This window comes from Callospermophilus lateralis, chromosome 13 (genome assembly GCF_048772815.1).
Source record: "Callospermophilus lateralis isolate mCalLat2 chromosome 13, mCalLat2.hap1, whole genome shotgun sequence".
Classification (NCBI taxonomy): Eukaryota; Metazoa; Chordata; class Mammalia; order Rodentia; family Sciuridae; genus Callospermophilus; species Callospermophilus lateralis.
In genome coordinates, this window is record NC_135317.1 from 51,632,989 (window position 1) to 51,657,048 (window position 24,060).

General features: G+C 35.9%; 1 protein-coding gene across 1 annotated transcript in view; it reads left to right on the plus strand.

Annotated features, from left to right (window-relative positions):
- Fmn2 (formin 2) overlaps positions 1 to 18,437 on the plus strand; it is a 359,014-nt gene extending 340,577 nt beyond the window's left edge. Inside the window, exons 14-15 of the mRNA XM_076832359.1 lie at positions 17,405 to 17,486; positions 18,411 to 18,437. Coding sequence (XP_076688474.1) covers positions 17,405 to 17,486; positions 18,411 to 18,437 — 109 coding nt within the window. The remainder of the gene's footprint in view (positions 1 to 17,404; positions 17,487 to 18,410) is intronic.
- Positions 18,438 to 24,060: the final 5,623 nt, after the last annotated feature.

The following is a 24,060-nucleotide window of genomic DNA, read 5'->3' on the forward strand; positions in this document are numbered from 1 at the left end:
TTTTATATATAATTTTCCCAACTTTATTGAGGCATAGTTGACAAATAAAAATTATATATTAATATATTATGTTTAAAACACGATGTTTGCATATATGTATACATTATAAAATGACTGCTACATCCATCACCTCATGTAGCTAACTTCTTCTTTTGTAGTGATAATATTTTAGGTATACTTGCTTAGCAAATTGTAAATATATAGTACATATTAACTATATCACCATGCTGTACATTATCTCCAGACTTATTCATTGTATAACTGAAAGTCTGTATTACTCCAGCAACATATATATGTGTGTGTGTAGTTTATATACTACTATATATATGTATAGTAGTGTGTATATATATATATATATATATATATATATATATATATATAATATATATATATGGAGAGACATGTCATATATATATACTACACACACACATATATATATCACTTCAAATTCATACCCTAATGTTTTTGGTATTTTAGGAGCTGTGATTTTGAATTTTTAGAAGTACTAACCTTGTAGAGTCAAATAAATGAAAATAGAATTGTATCTAGTATAATTACTGACATAATATAAATCTCTTAAAATTGCAACACATAAGCTTTCAATCATCATAATAATATTAATATATAGACATACCAGAAGCTTTTCTGCTCAATATGTTTTAATATTCTCTTATTTGAAACCCATGAGCATTTTTGTTTTGTTATCGCATCCTATTTTGACTTATTTTGTCTTTGTTTCCCGAGTAAAATCTGAGAATCCCTGCTACTCTGAATGACTTTCTAAGTTTGAAAGTTTATTTAATCAACTTTATCTGTCATTTTATCTTCTTGGTAATTTTAAATGAACATTTAAATCCATCAGTGTTGTCTCCATCCTCTCCCACTTGGCCTTGGCCATGTTCCACCTCCAATTGATTATAGAGGCCAATCCCTTCATTTAGGAGTAGCAGTTAAGCTGGCACCCGAGTGTCACACACCATATCTCGATGAAAGAAAGAGTTCCGGGCCAACATGTCTCCACAGCTCATTGATCTCCCTCTGGAGATAGACTGGTATGTCTCCTTACAAAGTCCTTCCTTGAATGATTTAAAACTTGATGCTGAGCTGTATAAAGTCCTGTTTATCCAAACAACTATCCAGCTGTGCCTACAGAGTGGGGATCATCCTGAGAGCTGCCACTTCTAACTTTACACAAAGGGTATGCAGACCTCTCCTGGCCTGATCTGCCTCTCCCCTTGCTTTGTGTGGAGTTGGCTAATTGCTGGAGCTGGCAAAGGGAAAGCTAATATTGGAGAGGGAAGATATCTGTACCTTTGTGCTGGTGCTCAGTCAGAAAGTAAATGTCCCCTGTTCCTTAGAGACAAGAAAATTTAAGCTTCCTGGTTATTTGTAAATAAATATTAATATTTTACTAAATAGTGTTGATGAGCACAGAATTAGGGTTGTGTTGCCTTGAGTCTAAAGCTGTTTTGCTGTGAGCGGAGTGCTTGGCGTCATATAGTCACTCCTATCTCTTCTTGGGCTTTACTGTGTTCTTCTGCCCCTGGGGTGGTTCTGGGGTTGGGCTGGGAGATGACTTGACTGGAATGTTCCCTAGAGGAAAGGCAGTACCCTACATTAGAGTGCTGGCTGCTCGTTCCCTGAGAGAGTTCTGATCCCCTGAATTCCATTAATCCAAAGATGACCTTTGTCTCTAGCAAATAAGACATGGGAGAGCAGAACTACTGAGCAGTAGAAGGTGTTCTTGACTTAGTATTTCATCAAGGTAAGCCTGTGATAGGAATAGGGGGAGGCAGCCCGCAGTGATAAGACATGATAGAAACACAGTGTTATTTTTTAAAGAAACAGAATATGTTTGCAGTTACATTAAGGATTTAGTATTTTGCTCTATATATTTAAGTGCTATTAATAGTTCTGTTTTATGATATGAGCATCTAAATTGGGTTGCATCTGTTATCACATTGAAAAATGATAAAGACTGCAAATTAAGTTATATTATAGGCATTCACTGTTTTCGGGGCAGGGGAGAATGGGAGTACCAGGGATTGAATTCAGGGGCATTCAACCACTGAGCCCCAGCCCCAGCCATTTTTCATATTTTATTTAGAGACAGAGTCTCACTGCATTGTTTAGTGCCTCGCTGTTGTTAAAGCTGTCTTTGAAGTGGGGATCCTCCTGCCATTAGCCTCCCAATCTTCTAGGATTACTGCACCAGTGTGCCAGCTTAGACTTGCACTCTTAATGTGTTGAATACTCATAAATAGGCATTCATTTCTAAGTTAAAATAGCTAGAAGTGGATGTTTAAAGTGAGAATCCCTATCCTTGAAGTTTTAATTTGCCAAAAAATATGTACTGGAATTGAGCCTCAAAAAATTGTTGAATAAGGAAAAGGAGGTAAAGTGCTAATTATCTAATGTTTAAATATCATAATTATCATTATGTATGTGGACAGTATATAAGCTACCAAAATGTATTGGAGATGATACTCTGAAAATTGTTGCATAAAGAAAAAGGAAAGAGAAAACAACCAACTCTTTCATCTTTAGAATATTCTAATTAATATTATGGATCTAGATAATACATATTTTGCAAAAATAAAGCATATCAGACAAAAGGTGTATCCAGATAGATCTTAATTTTATTCAATGAGATTATTTTTAAAAATTAACCTCTAGAGGCAAACTCTTATAACCTTGGGTGGGAGGGTTGAACATTTTTGGAAATTTTGATAAAATTCCATTTGGCCACTTTGAAGATTTCCAAGAATATGTGGGAGATAAATAAGATGAGGCATAGTTAGAAGGGGAAAAAAGTGTATTTTATCAGTTGAGAGCATTTCAATGTTCACAAATAGCTCAAAAACTTTCATTTTAAAAGTCAGACTAGATGTGAATATTAATACGTTCTTAAACTCAAATGCTATTTTTAAGACAGAATATAGTATTTTAAGGTGTAATTCTGTATTGAGTTTGTATTTGGGTTTATTTCTCATGACCTCTGATTAATTTTCTCAATGTTTTCAGTTTATAAAGGCTGAATATGATAGTCAGTAAAAGAATGGACTTTTCGTTTAAAAGAGCTAGATTTGACTATCTCTGACAGTATCTGTATAATACTCGGCACATTGATTTACCTCTCTGACCTCAGTTTCCCCATCTATAAAATGAAAGTTCTGACAGTACCCAGTTCCTGTAATTAATTATGTTAGTTACTAAGTACAAAACATTTAGCACAGTCTTACCTATAGAAACTTCCCAGTTAACATTGGTTGTTGTCAAAGTCATTAACATATTGATATTATTGTCAATGCAATAAACTTGGTGTTAACTAGAAGGATTTGATGCCAAAGTTCATAGAAGCTAAACCCCACACAATTCTAGTCTGTCAACCATTCTGTTTTGTTTGTTTTTTGTTGTACTAGGAATTGAACCCAGGGGCAATTCTACCTTTGAGCTGTATCCCCAGCACTTTTATATTTTATTTTGACTCAGGTTTTCACTAAGTTGCCTAGGCTGGTCTTGAACTTGTGATCCTCCTCCTCAGCCTTTCAAGTGGCTGAGATTATAGACATGTGCCACTGCACCCAGCTCCACCATTCTTTCTCAATTCTGTTTTTTCCAAGGTATGAATTGAGACAATACCAATTATAAGCTCTTAACTTTAAAAAATTACTTAATCTCAGTTAGTTTTAGCTTTCTAATTTGTACAATTGCAATAACAATCTCTAAAGTACATGACATTGAAGCTATTAATGATATTAAGTACAAAATTTCCAAGCCAGTGAATAGCTCATCACTGGTGCTCAATATCATGAATACTACCATTGATTTTTAAGTTACTGTTATCGTTATGTATGAACCTCATGTTTTTCTCTTCATGAGTAAAATAGTAAGGAAAAACTTGGAAAAGAAGAAGAGAGAAAGCAATTCTTAATAAAATATACTGATTAGGAAGAATAATAGTGCTTAAAATAAAAGGTGAAAAACACAGAGATTATAAATCACATGAGATTCTCTGTCATTGACTGTATCTGTGTTTATTAGCATCTGTATCTGCCACTAATATTTATAACTAAGCCAAAAGTGTTCTTGCCATGGAACCCTATGCCTTCTTCAATGTGAATATAGCAGTTTTTGTAGGTTTGTTCTGTTTTGTTTTCTTCACCAACTCAACTTACCCCTGCTGATCATCATCATTTTTTAAGATGTGGTTTCTAATCCCTTAGATTATAGATTTGTATTTATGGCAGAGTTGTATTGCAGTTCTTTAAAAGACAAAGATTGTTTCTCTTTGGCTCTCTATTTATTTTGATCTACTCAGTTACACATTAATCAAAACCATCAACAGAGCATGGAAAAACAGACGTTGGGGTTTAACATAAAGGAGGAGCTAAGTCTATTTAAATAACAAAATCAGGAACTGAAAGCTAGATAATATTGTTACAAATTACAGAAAATGAAGGAAAAGCTATTTCCTTTTAGTATCAAGGACAGACAGGTGGATGGATAGACAGATGAATGGACAGATGAGGAAATCACACAACCATTCAGGAAAGAATATAAACCTGTCAGTGAAATGGCTGTTATTGAGAGAAAAGCTTAAACTGCATCCTATTTTATAAAGATCTGTACTTCATCTGTTGCTAGTAAAGAAAATAAAGTCACCCACAGCATACTCTGTCACTAATTACAATTCACTAGGATTTTCCAGACACTCTAGTGAGAACCAAATGCCACTCAACCGCTATCCAAGAGAAATAGGGATATGACCATAAGTAAACTGGTGGGTTACAGTGAAAAGAAAATGTGTTGACTTCCAAAAATATTTATTTTATTCTTTGTGAACAGTTATGAAAAGAAATATACATACTAATGCTGATCTTAGAAAAGCTAAGAATGAATTATTCATATCCAAATTCCTAATTTTAAGAATGATTATCCATTTTTACCTAATTATTTGATAAAATCCCTAACAAGAATAATGGAGTTCACCACCTTTTGGGAGAATAGTCATAAAATAATTTTATTCATACTTTTATAATACAAAGTCATAACCTCCTGTCTACAATTTGAAGACCTCCGAACCACTGGAATCATAAGTTTATTCAGAAGGGTTATAGCGAACTTATCTATCAGCAGAATTCAGTTTAAACATGAGGCTGCTCATTGTTTTTACTCAGCCCACTTAGTGCGAGTGTTAATTTGCTTACTATAGAAATAGTGATGTGTTTGATTATTTCATGCTACAAAAGACCCTTTTGGTAATATTATATACCATATTCCTATTGGAAATTGGGAAAGTTCTGACTTCTGTAAACCATCTGGCCCTAAAGGTGAAACATTATAGAATAAAAGGCAGTATGGTTTACTGAACCACATACTCACTAACCCTAATTCTACTTTCTCTAGAAACACAGAGATGAATCCCACCCCTTTTCTACTTAAAGAATCTTCTGATACTTTTGGTATGAAGCAACTGTTCATAGTTGGTACCAGGTGCTACCAGGTTTTCTATTTCCCCAACATGATATTCTCAGTTCTCTTGTTTTGGAGTCCCTGGACTTTTTGAATTCATTTAGCTTTCTGTTCAGCCTGGGCTTCACTTGATATTTTAGCTATGTCCTTTCTAGTGTGCCTAACCCTTCACCATCCTTACTCCAAGAGAAGTTCTCCAAGCTAGGCTATTCTGAAATCAGTGTTGCCAACCTAAGGTACATTCTCTAAGGATTGAATGTCCTGAGCCAATTCTTGGGAAACAGGAGGCCGATACAAAGTTCAAATTTTCATTTTCCTGTGTAGTCACTGGACCACATTCTGCTTTCTCTGAACCCTGAATACTGCCTTGCCTTCTTCCCTCTAAACTTAGGACTTATCAACATACTTTAATGAAGTCATTCAACATGCAACTGGAGGTGTGAACAAAAACATATCTCAACCCTGATGGAGCTTTCATTATCATGGGAGCAGATCATCAATAAATATATGCTGCGCCCTGCAAAAAATAAAAGTACAGGCCAAGGAAAGCCAGCGTTTTATAGAAGGTGGTTTGTTTTATATAAATTAGCCTGACAGTGTTTCTCTGAGCAATAAGTATAGGGACCTGAAAGAAGTTAGAGAATAAACTAGTTGAAATCTGGAGGAAGAACATTCCAGACAAGAAGCATCGAGTACAAAGGCTGAGGGAGAAATGCATTTAGTAGCATGGAGGCTAAAGTGGATGGAGCAGAGTAAGCCAGAAAAGAGAAGTAAAAAAAAATAATAATAATTCAGGGAGAGAGTCAGAAGGTGGACCAAATGAAAACAGGGCTTTGAGAAGGAGGGCATACGAGAAGAACCATGCTTCTAGTGCTAGTATGAAGAAGAGCAGTTCTTAACTTTTGGATTTACAATCTTGGAGGTCTTGGCAAGCACAATTTCTGTTGAGTGGTTAGGGACAAATGCCTGATTAAATGGGAGCAGAGGAAGTAGAGGCAACTCTCTTGAAGAGTTTGTACATGAAAAGAACCTCAGCTAAAGGATCTTTAGCTGGGGAGGAGAGTGGATTAGGTTTTTTTGTTTGTTTGTAAGTAGGAGATGGTAGGATAAAAAGCATATTTGTAGCTGGATAGGAATAATCCAGTAGAGAAAAAATTGTGACCCTTGCTCCCCATTAATTAATGTGTGTGTGTGTGTTCCCTGGTCCATCCCTGCCTTATATCTCCCAAATCTTATTTCTTAATTAAGCCATTATTCCTCTTGCATAATTCTAAGCCATTCTGATATAAATAGCTTTGTTGTGCTCTTTTATGAGTTTTTCAGGGAGGAAATTGGTTAAACTCTGTATAACTGAATTTCTAGTTTCTCCCAACCACTCAAAAAAAAAAGTCTTTCTAAAAAACTGGATACAAATGGTCAATACACTTTATCCTTTCTAGAAAAGTGTCAAAACAAAACAACAGTATAAATTCCAACTGAGCTAACTTTAAATCTCACTAGTTATAATCAAACGTTTCTGAACCACATGCAAAAAAGGAAAAAAAAAACAGAGATTAAAAAAAAATATCTTAACATAGGTGAAAACAGTAAAAGAATGTTTGTATGATATATGTCAAATGTAGTAAATAGCAGTACTCTCCTATAATAAATTAGGATGAACTTTGCTGTTAAATATGGTTTTGTAATAGTCTTGGCCATCACATATGGCAGGAATTTGTTTTATTTACTATCATAAGTTTGTGGTACCAGTGACTAGTGTTTTAGCATTTTTAAGAAATCTAAAATAGGGGCTGGGGATGTGGCTCAAGCGGTAGTGCGCTCGCCTGGCATGCGTGCGGCCCGGGTTCGATCCTCAGCACCACATACAGACAAAAATGTTGTGTCCGCCAAATACTGAAAAATAAATATTAAAATTCTCTCTCTCTCCCTCTCTCTCCCTCTCTCTCCCTCTTTCTTTAAAAAAAAAAGAAATCTAAAACATCCTGAATATGTACAGAAAGAACATGGACATTTTACAGGATTTAGATAAAGGGCACATCAACTGAACCACTTTTGTAAATTTCATGGAAAATCAATTCTAACATGAATTAAATGATCCATGAGAAAAACAAACTCATTTTTTCTAAGTTCAGAGATTTAAAAATATTAATGATGAACAATGTGATTAGAAGCATAAACATCTTAACCTGTATGCAAACCCGAATATTGCTATTTTTAGAGATTCCTAAGCTTGTATATACTAAAAAAATTATGAAGAAAAGTTCTAAATATCACTTTGGTGCTTTTTTTTAAATTTTTTATTCTTTGATAGGTTTTTGTGGTTAGGCGGGAGGTCCTGATACCATATTAAATACTTTTTGGAACACTATGAAAGACAACATACAATTCAGGCTATTTTTTACAAAATGGAAGATGAGCCTCTCTAAGTATTTTCTTTTATAGCAGTATAGAAAGTGGACATTTGCAGGGCTTGCCTGTGACACCATTGGTCTCTGCTTTTCAGTTGAGTCTGTTATGATTTGAGATTATAGAGGAATTATGTTAACTCTCCTTTAACTTTCTTTTTTCTTTTTTTCAAACTTTAACCTTTTATCATCATCAAAAAAAAAGCATGACATTTTTGAGGTCTTAAATACTTTCCTCTCCTCAGAAACATCTTACTAAGTTCACTTTTCATCTCAGTTTATATTCCAGGTTTTTGCTAAAAAATGTTCCACTGAAAAATCTATCTTATGTACTTTAAAATTGTCTCAAGTACAATTTACATTCCTTAGAGAAATGTTAAAAATTTCTTGAAGGTAGGATCTCAAAAATGTGTTGACAGTTTTATCATCTTCAGACAAATCTTATGTAGTTCTCTTTTTCAAAGAGGAACACCTATAGCCCATTGTGTTTCCATTATGCTTGCCTGAAGAGTTCAAAATGTGTGCAATTATAGAGCTTCCTTCCCATGCCTGATAAAACATATTGTTTTCTAAGTAGTTTCTTTTTAAAAAAATGTTGAACTGACACATTTTTATTTGTTCAGTTATAATACTCAATCTTTTAGAATCAGATGATTCTGTAATAACAATATAAAGATATGACTAAATAAATATAATTAATATAATATATAGTACTTAATCTGTAATATAGATAGATAGATAGATAAAATTAAGAAAGTAAGTAAATGAAAAATAGGAAGATAGGGATGGCTGCAGATTTCATTAAACACTAAAAATGTTGCTTTTGTTTGTTTTTAAATTTTCACAGTCATTATGCTGTTCTCCAGGGCAAGGGTTCTCAAAATGTGGCTCCTGGACATATATTCTACCTAGGGACTTGTTACAAAGCACATTCTTGACTTTCTTTCTAGACCTCATGGGTAGGAATCAGCTATCTGTTTTAATAAGCTCTTCTCTGCACACTTACAAACCATTGTTGTAGGTCTTGGGTAATAATGATACGGCTGGTTACTGTGAGGAGTTCTTGTTTCCCCAAATGCTGAAGTATAACACTAGAGAAGCACACCCGAGGTAAGTGTTAGAAAGTAAAAGGCTTTATTAAAGCAGAGAAAACCCACCCCCACCCCCACCCCCGACCCATGAAGGGGATCAGAAAGGTCCAATGGTGGCATGGGGAGATCTTTTCCTTTTCACATCTAAGGTCTTCTTTTGTCCTCCTACATTTCTGTCCCTTTTCTTGCTTATTTCCCTCTATCCTACCTGTGATGGGGGCTGCAGGTGGGAAGACCAAAAGGTGGAAAACAGGTGGGCCAATGGTGGGAGGGAGGCCTAGGGTGATTTGATTAACGCCTCCCTATTTGCTGGGAGCTGCTTCATTAACAGTTATTTAGAATGGGCCCTGGCCTTGGGGACATTCACATTTCAATCTTCCAAGTGTAGTTCTGATTTTCCAGGCTGAGATAGGACTTTTCTTTATGAACTCCATTTTCTTTATTAGACTCAATATCAGACCCTATTTACCTAGCTACACTAACTGCCTATCTTTAAATCTGGCTTCAATAAGATGAATATCATATAAAACTCCTGCTTGCATCCTGATTTCCTCCTTGCAACCCTGTACTATCCCTTTCAGCTTTCCCATGCCTATGCCCAAGAGAGACAACTTAGTATGGGGGTTAAAATTAAAGCTATGGTGGTAGATTGTCTGTGTTTTTCTGGATTTGAACTACAGACCTGCCACAAATTGATATATGACCCTGATCCAGTAATTTGATCATTGTTGTCAGTTTCCTCATCTGTAAAAGCCAGTTGACAGTATCTATCTCATAATTTATTGCAAGATATAAAGGAGATAATGTCTTTAAACATTCTTAGCCTAGAGCCTGGCACATCATAAGTTCTCAGTAGGTGTTAGCTGCTGTTGGGATGAGCCAGGCCCTGTGCTGGGCATGGAAAACAGAAAGGATTCTGCCTTCAAGGAGCTTATATAGTAGTATATTTTAGGATTCTTATTCTGTGGAAGGTTCTCTGAAGGAAAGGGATAATGAACTTTTAGCTATAATAGGGACTGATTCCAGAGGCACTATACACTGAGCTAGATCCCCAGCACTTTTTATTTTTAGTTTTTATTTGGGGACAGGATCTTCCTAAGTTGTACAGGCTGGTCTCAAACTTGCAATTCTTCTGCCTCACCCTCCTGATCTGCTGTGCTTACCGATGTGTACCACCTTGCCTGACCCAAGTTTTTTCTCATAAAACTATCTTTTCTCTAACTGGTTCACCAACATCCCATGGGAGATTCCTTAGATGTCTCCTTGAAATGAATATGTATTACAGCTATGTCATTTAACTTTTCATGAGGCTAGTTTGATATGATTTCATGTTGAATCCTTACCAGTGCCCCTCTAATCATACACTAAACACAAAATCAGTTTCTCTCAAGGTAGAAGAAAGTGTGATACCCTAACCAATTTCATGGTTTAAATTTCATGTATATTGATTCAAACTAAATTGTTATTTACAGGTGGAATTACGACAGTAAATCAATAAACTGAAAGGTTAAGTCAAACAAAATCCTAGCTAGTTTAAACAAAATGTGAATTGGACATCTAGATACATTGCTAAAGAGATTGCAAAAGTTAAGAGATTCAGATCAAAACCCAGTTAGTTACCAAAATTCACCCCTTTGATTCTTTAACTTAGTTGTAAGTTCCCTTAACATCATCATTTACTCATTGAGTTAGCTGTTTTTCAAATATCTAGTAAATACTAACCTCTGTGATGTGCAATGTTATGCTCTGGAATTTAAAAAATGACTATATGTGATGATCACTTGACTCAAGGAACTTGCTATTTAGCAATGAAAAAAAATAGCTAATAGCCATAGGTCTTTCTTAAAATAAGAATCTGAAGGCAGTTATGTGAAAGCCCAAGTATGGCATCAATAAACCTTCCTAGAGACACTTCCTATAAGAAGCTAATTTTGAGCTTAACTTGAAGGACTCTTGGGAGAGCGCAGGAAGAAAAAAGAAAATGGGCATTCCCAGGGGACAGATTAAGCAAATAAAAATGCCCCATAGGGGTGGGAGTGGTTCTCTATTGTTGGAGAATAAAGGGAAATTAGGTTAGTTGGAGCCAAACTGTCAGTGGGTTTGAATACCTCACTAAAGAACTTAATTTTTTCTTGGCTAATGAATAAGGAGCTCAGTTGATTCCCATGTTTGTGAAGGATGAGTTCTGCAATGTATGGCAATGGTCCAGGTGACATAAGGAGGCTTGACAAACAATCAGGGACAGTGGAATTAAAGAGGTTGGGACAGATTTTTTAAATCATTGCTGAGAAATAATTAATAGCAGAGCTTGTTAACCATTTGTGTATGCATTGAGGGCATGGTGAGGAGGGAGAATTCCAAGGTTTATCTAGGAACCCATGAATTTTATGAGTAGTTATGCTCTTAACCAGGGCCCGGGTGCATAAGGTAGAGAATGTCACCTAGGACCTGGAGCTTGTATTAAAAGTCAGAGCTAGAGATATGGCTCTAAAAGCCTTTTGGCATAGAAATGACAATTGAAATTACAAAATGGAAATTTCCTACCGATATCATAGGAATAGCGGGGGATGACATGACATGTGAGGGGAAGTTTAATAAATAAAGAAACAGCAAAAGAGATTAAAGCAGCATGTCCAGAAAAATTGTGGAAAACTCAAAAGTTCCCTGAGGACCAAAGAACAAGAGAATTGAAGGAATTAGAGATTTATTAACCATTTCAGAGTAATTAGCATAGTGGAGGATAGTATAGACAAGAAAACAGATAGTAGATATGTCAGTTAGGAAAGTATGGACAGCTTTTTTTTTAATAAGCAAGGGGCAAATGGGAATGAGGATTTATGCGTATATATGGTTTTTTTAATGAGGACACAGAAACATTCATTCATTTTTATGTATCCATAGTCATTCCTAAATTACAGTGTAAAGGTCATCATACCTAGGATGGCTTATCCATGAATTATAATGTTCTGAATCTTAAATAATCTTAGATAGTCATCAAAGAGATTCAGACTATAGGTAACTAATTCAATTGCTTTAATGTATTTTCATTTGAATGACATTCCTCCATCTCTTTTTACCATACATACCCCCAAAAAATAATTTCAAGAAACCATAATGCACAAAATCTCTGCTTATCAGCTTTTTATATTCATGGGAGAAATACATCTACAGTTTTAAGGGCAAAAGCATAGAACATGCATATCTAAGTGTTGTGAAATCATAGATTTTAAACTACAAATATTCCTGGAAACATAGATCTTGTTTATAAAAGCGGCAGACTTGCTTCATTTGTCACTGGGAAGTGAGTGGAATATGTTGTTTGTGAAGCCTGTGCTGGCCCTATGTGCCGTGGGCTGGGCCAGGCCCTGCCGGACCTCACAGCACAATGTCCTGCTGTACTTGCTGTTATTATTGCTCCTGCTATCCTGGCACTTGCTCATCTAAAACTTGATTTTTCTTCCTGTCACTAGCTACCTTGTGCTTATTCTAATTGTTTTGTGTAACCACATGAGGTGCAAATGCAGTTCCTTCTCAGAAAAAGGTAAAAACTTACAGAAATGAGATTTTGAAATATGTACCTGAGAAAACGTAAATTCTTTTTATTTGGGGTAATGCCAAGTGACATTTGGTTGGTTTTGTTCTCCTTATATCTCAGGGGTTTTGTAATTTTGTATGTGTGAGTTTTAAGTCATTAACGTTATAAAGAAGAGAAGACAAAGCTAGGAATAAACATTCCCAAATCATCTTTAATTCCACAAGGCATCTAATACCTACTTCTGTCTTCATCTGGAGAGAGACTCAAAGCTGGTACTCCTAACCAGCCTTTGTCTAAGGCTCTGCCTCTCACACTCTTCTCTTTTTGGATAAAAATTTTTTAATTTACACGCAACTTAAGGGTGCTGTGTTTCAGTGCATTGTGAACTGGGAGTAATAATGTCTACTCTTAGCTTACTGTATCAGGACCTCAGATCAGTGACATTACTTCTCTGTGCTACACCCAAATCTCTTGTAAGGCCTGCGTGCTCCAGGGACAAAGGTGTTATTCTCAGCAAGTTGAGTGGGAGCCTGCAGGAAATGCCTCCATCTGCCACAGATACTTATATAGACAAAATTATTGATGTTTAGCGGCAGAAGGGTGGCTCCCTTTCTCACTGGATTGAACAATGAGAACATATCTGTTTTCTTGATAAGACTGTAGCCAGCTTCGTGTTTGGTCTAGAAGGTAGATGAACTGCCTGCAGGCTGCAGAGATATCTGCTTTGTTTTCTCTGTGTCTTTGCCAGAGTGTATCTTCATTTTTCATCTCAAAAACTGTTTTTAAACTTAATTACACTGAACTTTTTGTATATGTTTTCCTGACAATAAGTGGGTCTAGGGCTTAGGGAGGAGAATGCAGAGCAAAAAAATGCATCTTTATGAGGAGATAAATGAGAAACCACTTTCATTGTTTAGAATAACCAGTAGTGAAGTGAACCCAGTTATAAAAAAAGGACACAATTGGAGGAACATTTTTTTTTAGAGGAAGAAAAGGAATAATATGAAATTTTTAAAAGTTTAACAAAAACTATAGCAACTAATTTTTAATTCTCCTACATCTGTCTTTTCTATGATATTGTAAACCTTAAAAATCTTCTGATTCACTTAGAATCAAACTTTCTTTGCTTAATAATGTCTAAGCTTAAGATCTTAAAACAAAATGAAGCTGTTCCTACTTAGACTACTTGCATGTAAAGAAGCAAACTTGAAATAGATTACTTAGTTTTTTCTTTAGGTGACATTTGCAACTTTATTTTTTAGAAGATCAATTTTGTATAGGAAATTTTAGAGTTAACTTAAACTTTCATAATTAAAGATGTTTTGTTTCATCCAGGTTTTATTGTTATTGTTCTTGTTTGGGGGTATGCTTTTGTGTGAGGGGGTTGTTTGCAGTTTTGTTTGTTTGTTTGTTTGTTTGTTTGTTTGTTTTTGACCAAGTAAATAGTTTCAACTGGAGGACAACTTCACAGTCCTATTCCCCACCAAAGTTTTATGGCTTCTCCTGTCAATGGGACTCTGTGGCACCAAGAACTTAGTCATTATCTATTAAGGGTGTCATATTCTTTTTGCCTTTATAAGCTTGAATTTCAGATTTTATATTCATTCTAGCATTACTTTTTGTCTTCACAAATAAGCTGTTGAATATGCAGGTTGAATGGTACAAGATGACTAGGTGTACAGTATCTTAGAAATTTACATTCTTTGAAATTTAGGGGTGTGACACCCTGCCTATCTGTAAGTCAGCCCTCTGGCCTCCCCAGCTTCCCAAATGCAGCTGTGCACACTGAAGTATGTGGGAGTTGAAGAGGGAGTATGGAGAAGCCCAGAAGCAGCTAAAATTACTGTCTACAAGTCCAGGAACTCCATTCCTTTAGCTAGAACTTATCTCAGCATCTTACCCTAACTGGAGGCACCCTTTAAGTCAGCTTATTTATCTGTTTGTATTAACTGCTTTCTCTCTGTGTAAACCTCTTTTTATTTCCTTCCTCCTCCCTTCTTCCAAAATGAGACATACTGGGATCTTATTTATTTAAATGTTATCTCTGCTGTGCCTTTTCATTTAAAACCTTTAATGTTGATTTGTGAAATGGACATCTTTTTCCTGCTCAGTTTCAGAAACATTAGGCATCAGTGAAGGGGTGAGGCCAGAGGAAGAGAAGATGGAAAGTACACAGGCAGTGACTCCAAAGACCTGAAATGGCAGATGGAAAACCCTCCACCATAGCCAGTGTAGGAAGTTGTTGATATCGACCACTGACTCTGTACCGACTTCTCCTTCATTATTTTTCTCATTTTTGCCAACTCTGAAAGCATGTCTGACCTCCTGTGTCAAGTGTGGGGAAAAAAATTTCTTGTTGTCAGAGTTGTGTTGAAATAAAATTGGCATTTGGGGGAAGCAGCATTGCTAGGAAACTTAGGAGTGGTGGGAATCACAAAGTGCTAAAGCAAGCAGATTTTGGCAGTCTGGTTAAACAGAGAAAGATGAAGAAGCCTTGTTGTCCTATGAGGTCAGTTCAGATGCACAGCTGGACTTCAGACTACAGTTTCTCAAAGTGATACTCACGGGCCACCAACATCAGATTCTCTTGGGTGATGCTTCTGAATGTATAACACAGGGCCTAGATCAGAATGAATATGATGGGCCTAGAGAGCTGCATTTTAAGAGATTATCCATGAATCTTCTCGTTAAATTAAAGAGTGGCCTGTTTGGCATTCTGGTTCTCCGTTCTCCAGCCTCTCAAGTCTTTTGTGTATGCACCTGTAGAGATACATACTCTAGAGGTGATTGACTAACTCTCATCAGACATATAAGAAACTGAGGCATAAACCAGAGCACCAGTTTGAACTTTGGCATCCAGTAGTAAGGGGATGCTTCGGCAGCAGAGGAGGGGACTGCTCATGGTTGGTGAAGCTCAGTGTATGTTCCTTGACTCTTCGCATATGTTCCTCTGGAAGTCTTCTTTTCTTTCACCCTCAGACCCATTTTCCCTTTCCAAGAAAAGCATGAACAATTAAGATTTATCTTTTAAACAAGGCTCAGTTGTCAACATGCTCCAGAAAGATTTTCATAGCCTCTGCCCACCAACCCTAGGAACCTCCTCTGGGACACAGGTCATACCTGACACAAAACTAAGTGGTTGCCCTAAATGCACTGTTGTCATCTACTTACTTATGTGTCTCTCCCCTATTAGGCATTGAATTTAATTGTCCTTATAAAATAGAGCTGCGCCCAGACTCTGACCTGGAGTTACTGCTCCATAATAAATGATTGTCAAATAAATGGCTAAGCCTCGAGAACATGTGAGGTTCCTTGACGCACATTCCCCTCCATTTTCATCATCTCTGCCATCAGGAATTTGGTTTTGTGCAAAATTAAGTATGTTTGTATTAGAATCATCTTCCTGTGATCCTCATAAAAATGTGTTTTGAGAACAAAATAAATAGGATAAGGAGAAAATTAGGATGCTTAGGGGATCTAAATACTTACAAAGTAAAATTTCTTAAATGCCATGAAATGCTTTCAAGAACTCCAAGTAAATTTAAGAGGGGACCAACTGGATTTTGGCTAAGTTCTGGAAAAAAAGTGTCCTTAATTCCCTATCCAAATATTTCAACTTAAATTTACTGGTAGCTATTTCTGAGGAAGACAGGGACTCTACAATCCTTAGTTTGTTATAAAGAAAATGTTTTTGTGGTCAGATGTTTAGGGGAAGGATTAAAGGCAATTTATGGCTTGGGTAGAAAGTAATAAAAGTGGTAACAATGGAGTGTCATCTAAATTGTCATCATATTCTGGAATTACTAACAGTATCAACCTGGCAAACATTTTACATCTAAAAGGAATTACTTTCATTTGTCATGCTTTAAGGTAAACTTAACATCAATCTTGAGCTTCTAACCTGAACTGTTAGTTTCATTCTATTGTTTAAGAAGAGGAGTGAGTCCATTGTAGAGAAGATGAAATAGCCTGTTCAGTTTCTCCAGAAATATATCAGTTTTAATTCCCATGGGGAAAAAAATCACAAGATTAAAAAAGTAAATTAACCTGATAAGTTATATTTCTTCTTGTAGCACCCCTTTTTATTAAGAGTCCAGTTTACAGAGTCCTATTTGTTTAATTAGAGCAATCATAACTTTTTATAGAGCCTTACAATTTATAAAGTAGTTTTAAATGAAATTCTGTTTAATCTCTGCAACAACTGTGTATAGTAATAATGTAGTAAGTTTCTAGGTGATTGATTCCTTCCATCATTTGAGGGAGTCTCAAGGTTCACAGGTGTTAGGACATTACCAGGATCAAATAGCAGTGCCAAATAATGCAGGGTTTGTCTCCAAGCAGGCATCCTCTCTAAAGTATACCTCTGGTAAATCTAGTGCCACTTTCCTTGGAATGTATGCACAAAAAGAAAACCTACAAGCGTTAAAATGTTATTACTGTTCACTCTTTCATTTCTCTCGCAAATTAAATGATGATTGGCTTCTATGCTCAATGAAGTTCAGTTTTTAGAATTTGCCCAACTATTAGTTGCAAATGACTTTTATGTATAGGTAAGTGTGGTATGGACAATGATCCAGAAGTAGTTTTAAATAAGCATGTGATATCCTTTAATTAGGTAATGCTTCTGATTTATGTAATGGTGCCAAGCCTATGTATGTAATGGAGAGCCAATCTCAGGGCTCACCCTCATCCAGAGATGGAGACCCTCTGCATGAATAAGCCTGAATGGCAATGGCAGTTGATGTTTTAAAGTCAGTATCATTCAACCTCCCTTTGCCAGTGGTATTTCTCTGATAATTCAAATTCTTAATGAGTTGATGCTTATTCACCTAATATAAAATGGATTGTAGTGATCTATGGAGATTGCTCTTTAAATAAATTGTCTTCTTCCCTCTCAGAGTAAAAGAAGCCGAAGAGGTGTGCAGGCAGAAGAAAGGAAAATCACTGTATAAAATAAAACCAAGACATGACTCTGGAATTGTAAGTATTTAACTGTTCTTTTTTTTAACTTGTGATTTTCTTTGGCTTTGGAACCTTGTCTTCATAATATATTCAACCTTATGTAATAATACTTTAATTACTTTCCTCTTAAGTTCCAATAAATGATGAGCTTCTGATTCCAAGAATCTCCTTTTCTTTATGCGTTTAGCCAGGCCCAGCAAGTTATGAGAATCTTAGTCTTCAATATTTGAAACTTAAGAATTAAGATGATCTACTAAGTGTGTACATGTTTGTGGACATGTGAACATTGCTGGGGGGGGGCAAGAAGCCATCTTACACTTTCTTCATTGCATAGTCATCATGGACACAGGCTGCATTTTAACCTAGAGTGCCTGGGATATGGGATTCAATGCATTGGGATCTGAAACACAAGGGGAAATGCAATGTGTAGCATTGTGCTTTGCCAGGGTGCTCAGACCTCGTCCATAACCTAGCAGCTCTACAGAGTTGGCTGTATCTGACAGTTGTTTGTCTATAGGCTGAACTTAACAAACTAATCTGTTTTCTTCTTGACTATTCTCTCCCTTAAAATAAAATTTCAAGTTGCACACCCTGGGAGAGAAGGTCTTGGTTAAAAGGACAAATTTTCCCTATGATAATTTAGATGTTTTGATGAACATTTTAATTGTCATTCGCTGCTAATGCAAGTAAATAGTGCTGTTTTAAATGAAAAGTTGAGTTACATCTTCAGGTAGGAACATTTTGAATTAGATTAATGGATTGTAGTCTAAATGGGAAAGACATGATAAATTGAGATACAATTAAATAACTCTATTAAGAAAAAAGGAATTAAATCTTCATTTGAAATGAAATGAAAAGGTCTAATTTGAGCTACCTTGAATTCTTTCCCTTTTTAATTTTTAAGTTCTAACTACAACTGTTATCTGGTGCATTTATTTTCAGAAAGCAAAGATAAGCATGAAAACATGAACAATGAATGGCACAACAATGAAAATGAGTCATTGCAACAACTTCCACAAAATTCAGCTGACCTGAGGGTGGGAAGAAAACTACATCATTTTGATCATTTTTCTTCTTAACCTTTTAGTTTGTAGCTTAAGTGCAAAGAAACACTAGTGTTTTTTCTTGTTGTTGTTTTGTAGTTTTCCTGTCCCCTCAATTCCCCCCAATGTGTATAATACCGTTCTTCAATGAAGTAATAGGACATTTAACAAAGATCACTATGTGCAATACTGTATTTAGTGTTTCTATGTCAATTTTTTAGGATGTTAATTTATATGAAAATAAAATGAATAATAAAACATTTCTGTGTCTGTTGTGTGCCTATGGCCTAAGAATACCTGGAAAATACAGCCATTATATTTAGAATTTAAAGGAAGAGAGGTAAGGAAGGGAGGGAAAATAAGTTACTCTGCACATTCACATGTACAAAAATCTTGCATATTTCAGGGATTCAATAACTTAAGTCCAGAAGTGGTACCTAAGTAAAAAAAAAAAAAAAAAAAAAAAATCCTGATAAAATATTTACTCCTTTTTGCCTAAACTTGGATTTCTTCCTGAGCTCCAGAACAGTTGCTGGTCATCTCCAATTAGATCCTTACAATTCATCATGTGCAAAACCCAGCTCAGCTTGTCCTCTTGCCCCTTCAAACAAGCTCATTCTTCTGTGCTATGTATCTCAGGGAACAAAGCCACCACCCACTCAGAAAGCAGTCTTTCTTAACTTCTCACCATCCCTTTTGTTATACTCCTGTGATGATTTGGGTGTCCCCCAAAAGTTCAGTTGTTGGAAGCCTAATGCAGCAGTGTGAGAGGATGGGCCTAATGGGAAGGGTTTGAATTAACAATATACACTGTAAAATTATAAATAGTGTCTTCAAGTCATGGATGGAAAACAGTGAATCAAGACAATTATACTTGTATCATTCATATCCAAGGTGAGATACATGTTTTCAGACACTAAAAATCAATAGAGTTAACTATCCAAAAACCTAACTGAAAGGTCTGCTAAAGGTCATATCCAGTAAGGAAAACATGAAAATAAACTGAAGGACTGAGATATAAGAAAACACATTACAGAAACCAATGGAGTAAGTAAACTCTAGAGTGCAAACAATAACAACTATAATTTTTGTGTTTAAAAAGAATACTGTCATTTTAGATAGATAACAGGATGGAAGGAATTCAGGGAATAATTTATAACATGCTAAAGGTCATATTTTCTTCATTTATTTGATTCAGTAAATGTTTGCAGAGTCATTAGTACATTCCAGAAACTGCTGTGCACTTTAGGAATGATGGACACAGAGAAAATGTCCTATCCCCATGAAACTTACATTCTAGTGGGGCAGACAAACCAAAAACGTGGTTTAAAATACTGTCAGGTACTATGGCATTTAAGTAGGGTGACCAATAACTTGATCTTCAAGCTGGAACTGCTCTCCCCAAAACTGGTCATCCTACATCTATGTGCTGTGTGAGCTTTAAGTGCTACAAAGAAAAAATAAAGAAAATATTGAATATGTTTAGACATTGTTGCAAAAAAATATGAAATTAAATAGAAATTTTATATTTATTATAAGTATTCATTACCAGAATAAAAGTAATTAAAACAAAGAATTGAGGAGAAAACCTTGTTAATCCAATTGAAGGCCAGAGAGATAAGGAAAAAAATGAAGTATGCTAACAAGAGAAGTGATTGTGGATGGTAGATGGGAGATCTTGAAGGGGGTAGGAATTGATATCAGCAAGCCCTGAAAATCCTATTTAAACATCCCTTGAATTATGCCAATTTGTTATTATCATTTTTACATCCCAATTAATGAACTCAAATTTTGGTAGGTTGTATTTTTTTGATTATTTTTTTTCATGAAACACTCCTTCACTTATACAGTATTATCAAAAGCAAAAGATGAATCAAAAGATCCATTTTTAAATGGTGTGAAGGGTAGGGAGAAACAACCTCACAGCAACAAGGAGCAAAATGCAAACTTCATTTTTAAATGAAGAGCTATTGAAAACCCAAACCACAAAATACATGGGAGAGATTCCAAATGTGTGGATGTGGGAAGAGGCAGAGAGGTTATCCATGGAGACAAACCTCAAAAAAAAAAAAAAAAAAAAAAACAAAGCAAAGTCCTTTTATCTAGGGTTGGGGCTACATTCTTAGGTTCTACCTCAAACTTCTGTATTTTCAGTAATGAGCCTTGCTGACCAGGATCAGGAACCTCCCTGAATGTGCTATATTTTTTTAAGCAGGAAGAATGCCAATGTGAGAAATCAGACAAGTCATATTTGCAGAAATATGTCTGTCAATAAGGGTGAGGGAAGAGACCCTGAATGAAAGTGGTAAACACTAGAGCAGGTTATGCTCTGTCCTGCTTCATAATGAAATATTTCTAGCAAAAATTTTACAAGAAATATTTATGAAAACAGTTGAGAAACCCACAAAATATTTAAAGACACTTCTAATATCAACCCCCCTCAACCTATGAATTTAATACTATCCAAATAAAAATGCCAGCAGAAGGGTCTTTTGCAGAGAGGTGAAGGGAGTGGAAACAGAGCAAGTATTACAGAAGTTTACTTCAAAGTTCATACATAAAAATCAGCAAGAACAGTCTTGTTCTTGGGGAAGAGACACTGTAAATAGAAACTGGGCCCTAATTGTTAAACATAATTTCAAGGGACAATTAGTGTTTATGATAGTGAAATTCTAGAAACTTCTAATAATGAGGTATTATACTGGATTTCCAAAAGAAACATTTTATGTATTATATAGATGATATGAAACATTTTTTAGAGGAAAAAAATCTATGAAAAAGCTTGTACCTTTGTCATTTTAGTGTGGGACAAAAATCAAGAAGCACAAGAGTGTGTATGTATAATGCACTTCCATTTATGTAAAATGAGGGCAATGTGATTACTGAATTTGCAAAAAAAAATTGTTTGCATAGTATATTTCTGAGGCACTCAAAAGAAACTGATAATAGTGGGGTTGCTTCTAGGGGAGGAAAACGATTATTTGGGAAAGTGGAGTTTGTTTGTTTTTTTTTTTTTTACTGTTACTTCCTTTGATTTTTTTAGATTTGGTACAATGTGAAAATAAGTCAATACAAAAACATCTTATATTTAACTTTTGGGAATATATCTCATTTCAAGTATTAAACTTTACTCATCTGGTCAATTATGTTGAATCAGGGAGACATGTTTGGAATGGTTTATGGTGCTCTGCGTTACTATAGCAACTCTATCAGATGTTCTCAAGGAAGATAGGAAAATTCTCTAACTAGACCACTACGCAGAGCTATTTGGGAGGGTGGCAAGGCGACCCTGTTTTTCTGTTGCTGGAATGAAAAAATAAATAAAGACAAGCCAGAATGATCTGTAAGCACATTTTCTCCCCTGGTGGTCCCATTACTACAGTAACACTGGGCTTTTTACTTCACAACAGGCCCATTTTGGTACACCTTCTGCAAAAACCTCTTTTATCTCAATTTTGAAGTTATTTCAGATTGTCCTTATGAACTCTGTGCAAACCACTTAATTTACAGGTCTATGCTTATCATATACTCTAATGATTTCCAGAGATTAATATCACTTTCTAATCCATACAGCAGATCATGGGACAAATTCACACCTTATGGTCTATGCATTAATGAGAATCACCTATTGGTTTTAAGCTTTTGGAGTCAGAAACTTGCATTATATTAAAACTATTTCACAGCAAAGCCAGGTTGTAAAGAGATTCACTTAATCTAAATAGATTCCACATGATACTTGTTCTTTTGTATCTACATATTCTACCTGGTAAATGCTGTCTAGAATTTGTCCCCATGTACTTAAATCAGTGAATCCATATTTTTAAGCAAATAGTGAGAATCAAAAATTTTAACATTGAGTTTACAGAATCCCAGGACAGATCCCAGGACAAATCAACAGAGTTCCTTTCAGCACATGGAAAAACAGACAGGGGTGCCTATGGTAACACAAGTTGTGTGTGATTTGGCTCCTTAAGTAAAACAAAAATTAACACACACATGACAAAAGGAAAAAAACAAAGCAAGAAACTCCAGATAAAAATATTTTGATAACTCTCAAATCTTTTTGCTAAAGTTTCATCACATCTGAAGTGTTAAGCCTTAATCAGACACCCAATTTATCACTTAGTATCCAGTACCTTCCTATCCACCACCCTGCAATAAATTAGCATTTGCATCCTTTTGAATAACTCTTATTAAATAATGTCCTGATACCAGAATTTTATAGATGAAGTTGGTTGTTATGAAGATTTTACGTGTACCTAGTTTATTTTGATCTTGTCTTGTTTTCCAGAAAAGATTTTGCTATATTTATCAGGCTGGCCATGAACTCTGGGCTCAAGCAGTCCTCCTGCCTCAGCCTCTTAAGTACCTGGTACCACAGGCGCACTTCAGTGCCAGGCCATGTGCCTACTCAGTGAACACAATTTTAGGAATATGAATTCGGGATGGGGCCTGGATCATCAAGAAGACATGGTATCACCCAAAGAGCAGAAGGATAATATGGTTGTTCCTAGGAAGGTGAAGCAGAGCTGAAATTCTCTGTGGCAACAAAGCTATACTTTGGAGGGTGAGAAGGAGGGACAGACACACTGTGTCCACAAAGAGGGGAGGCATTGAAATGCAGGAATGGAAAGTCCCACTTTTTATATCAGGCAGTAAGAAAGTAGCTTACCTGAGCAATGGTACTAATTTCCTCTGGTGTTTCCACTTCCTACTCTTAGAGGAATATTTTTCTAAGGTTATTTTGCCCTCTATTCTTCCACTCCTTCTCTTAGAATTCTCATCTATTTTCATGGACTTAATCATGATTTTTTGCTTTTATATCTGTTTTTCCATATCTGACCTCTCATTCAAATTCAATTCCTATTTCTTCAGATGTACATAAAGTTTTATTCAGATTATTTCACTTTTACTGCAGATCTAACAGTGATTAAAATAAAACAAAAACCCATTTCGGCATCTTCTAATACCCAGTCCTCACTTACACTAGGCTCCCAGTCACTTGTATTAATATACTCTTCTGTAGTCACCACATTCTGCAAATATTTCCCATAATTATCTCTTCCTTTCAGATACAATTCTATAACCACGTCTGGCCCTATTCATCAGTCTATGTCTAGATCTGGATCATGTTCCTTCCAATTGCCTTGCATATTGTGGCTGGAATTAGCCTTGATCTAATCTGTCAATGATTTTCTACTTCCTATGAGATCAAGGATAACCTCCTCTGCCTTCCTTTCAAGGTCTCCATATTCTTTATTCTCCATCTCCTCCCTCTTCCCTTTCCCTCCATTCCTACACACACTCCAAGGAGACTATTAGGGTACACTGCCCATTTACTAGGTTCAGGACTGTTGGACCCAACCCATCTCATTCCATCCCCTGATCCCCACTCCCAGCTGGATCCTTCACCGAGAGTTGCCCTTAATGAAGCCTTTGCAGGCAGAGACTGGCTAATGAGGGTAACAAAGGCCTGTCCCCCTTACTTCAGTTGAGGACAACACAGCTCCAGAACTCTGCCATAGGATCAGACAAGGCCTCAGTTTCCA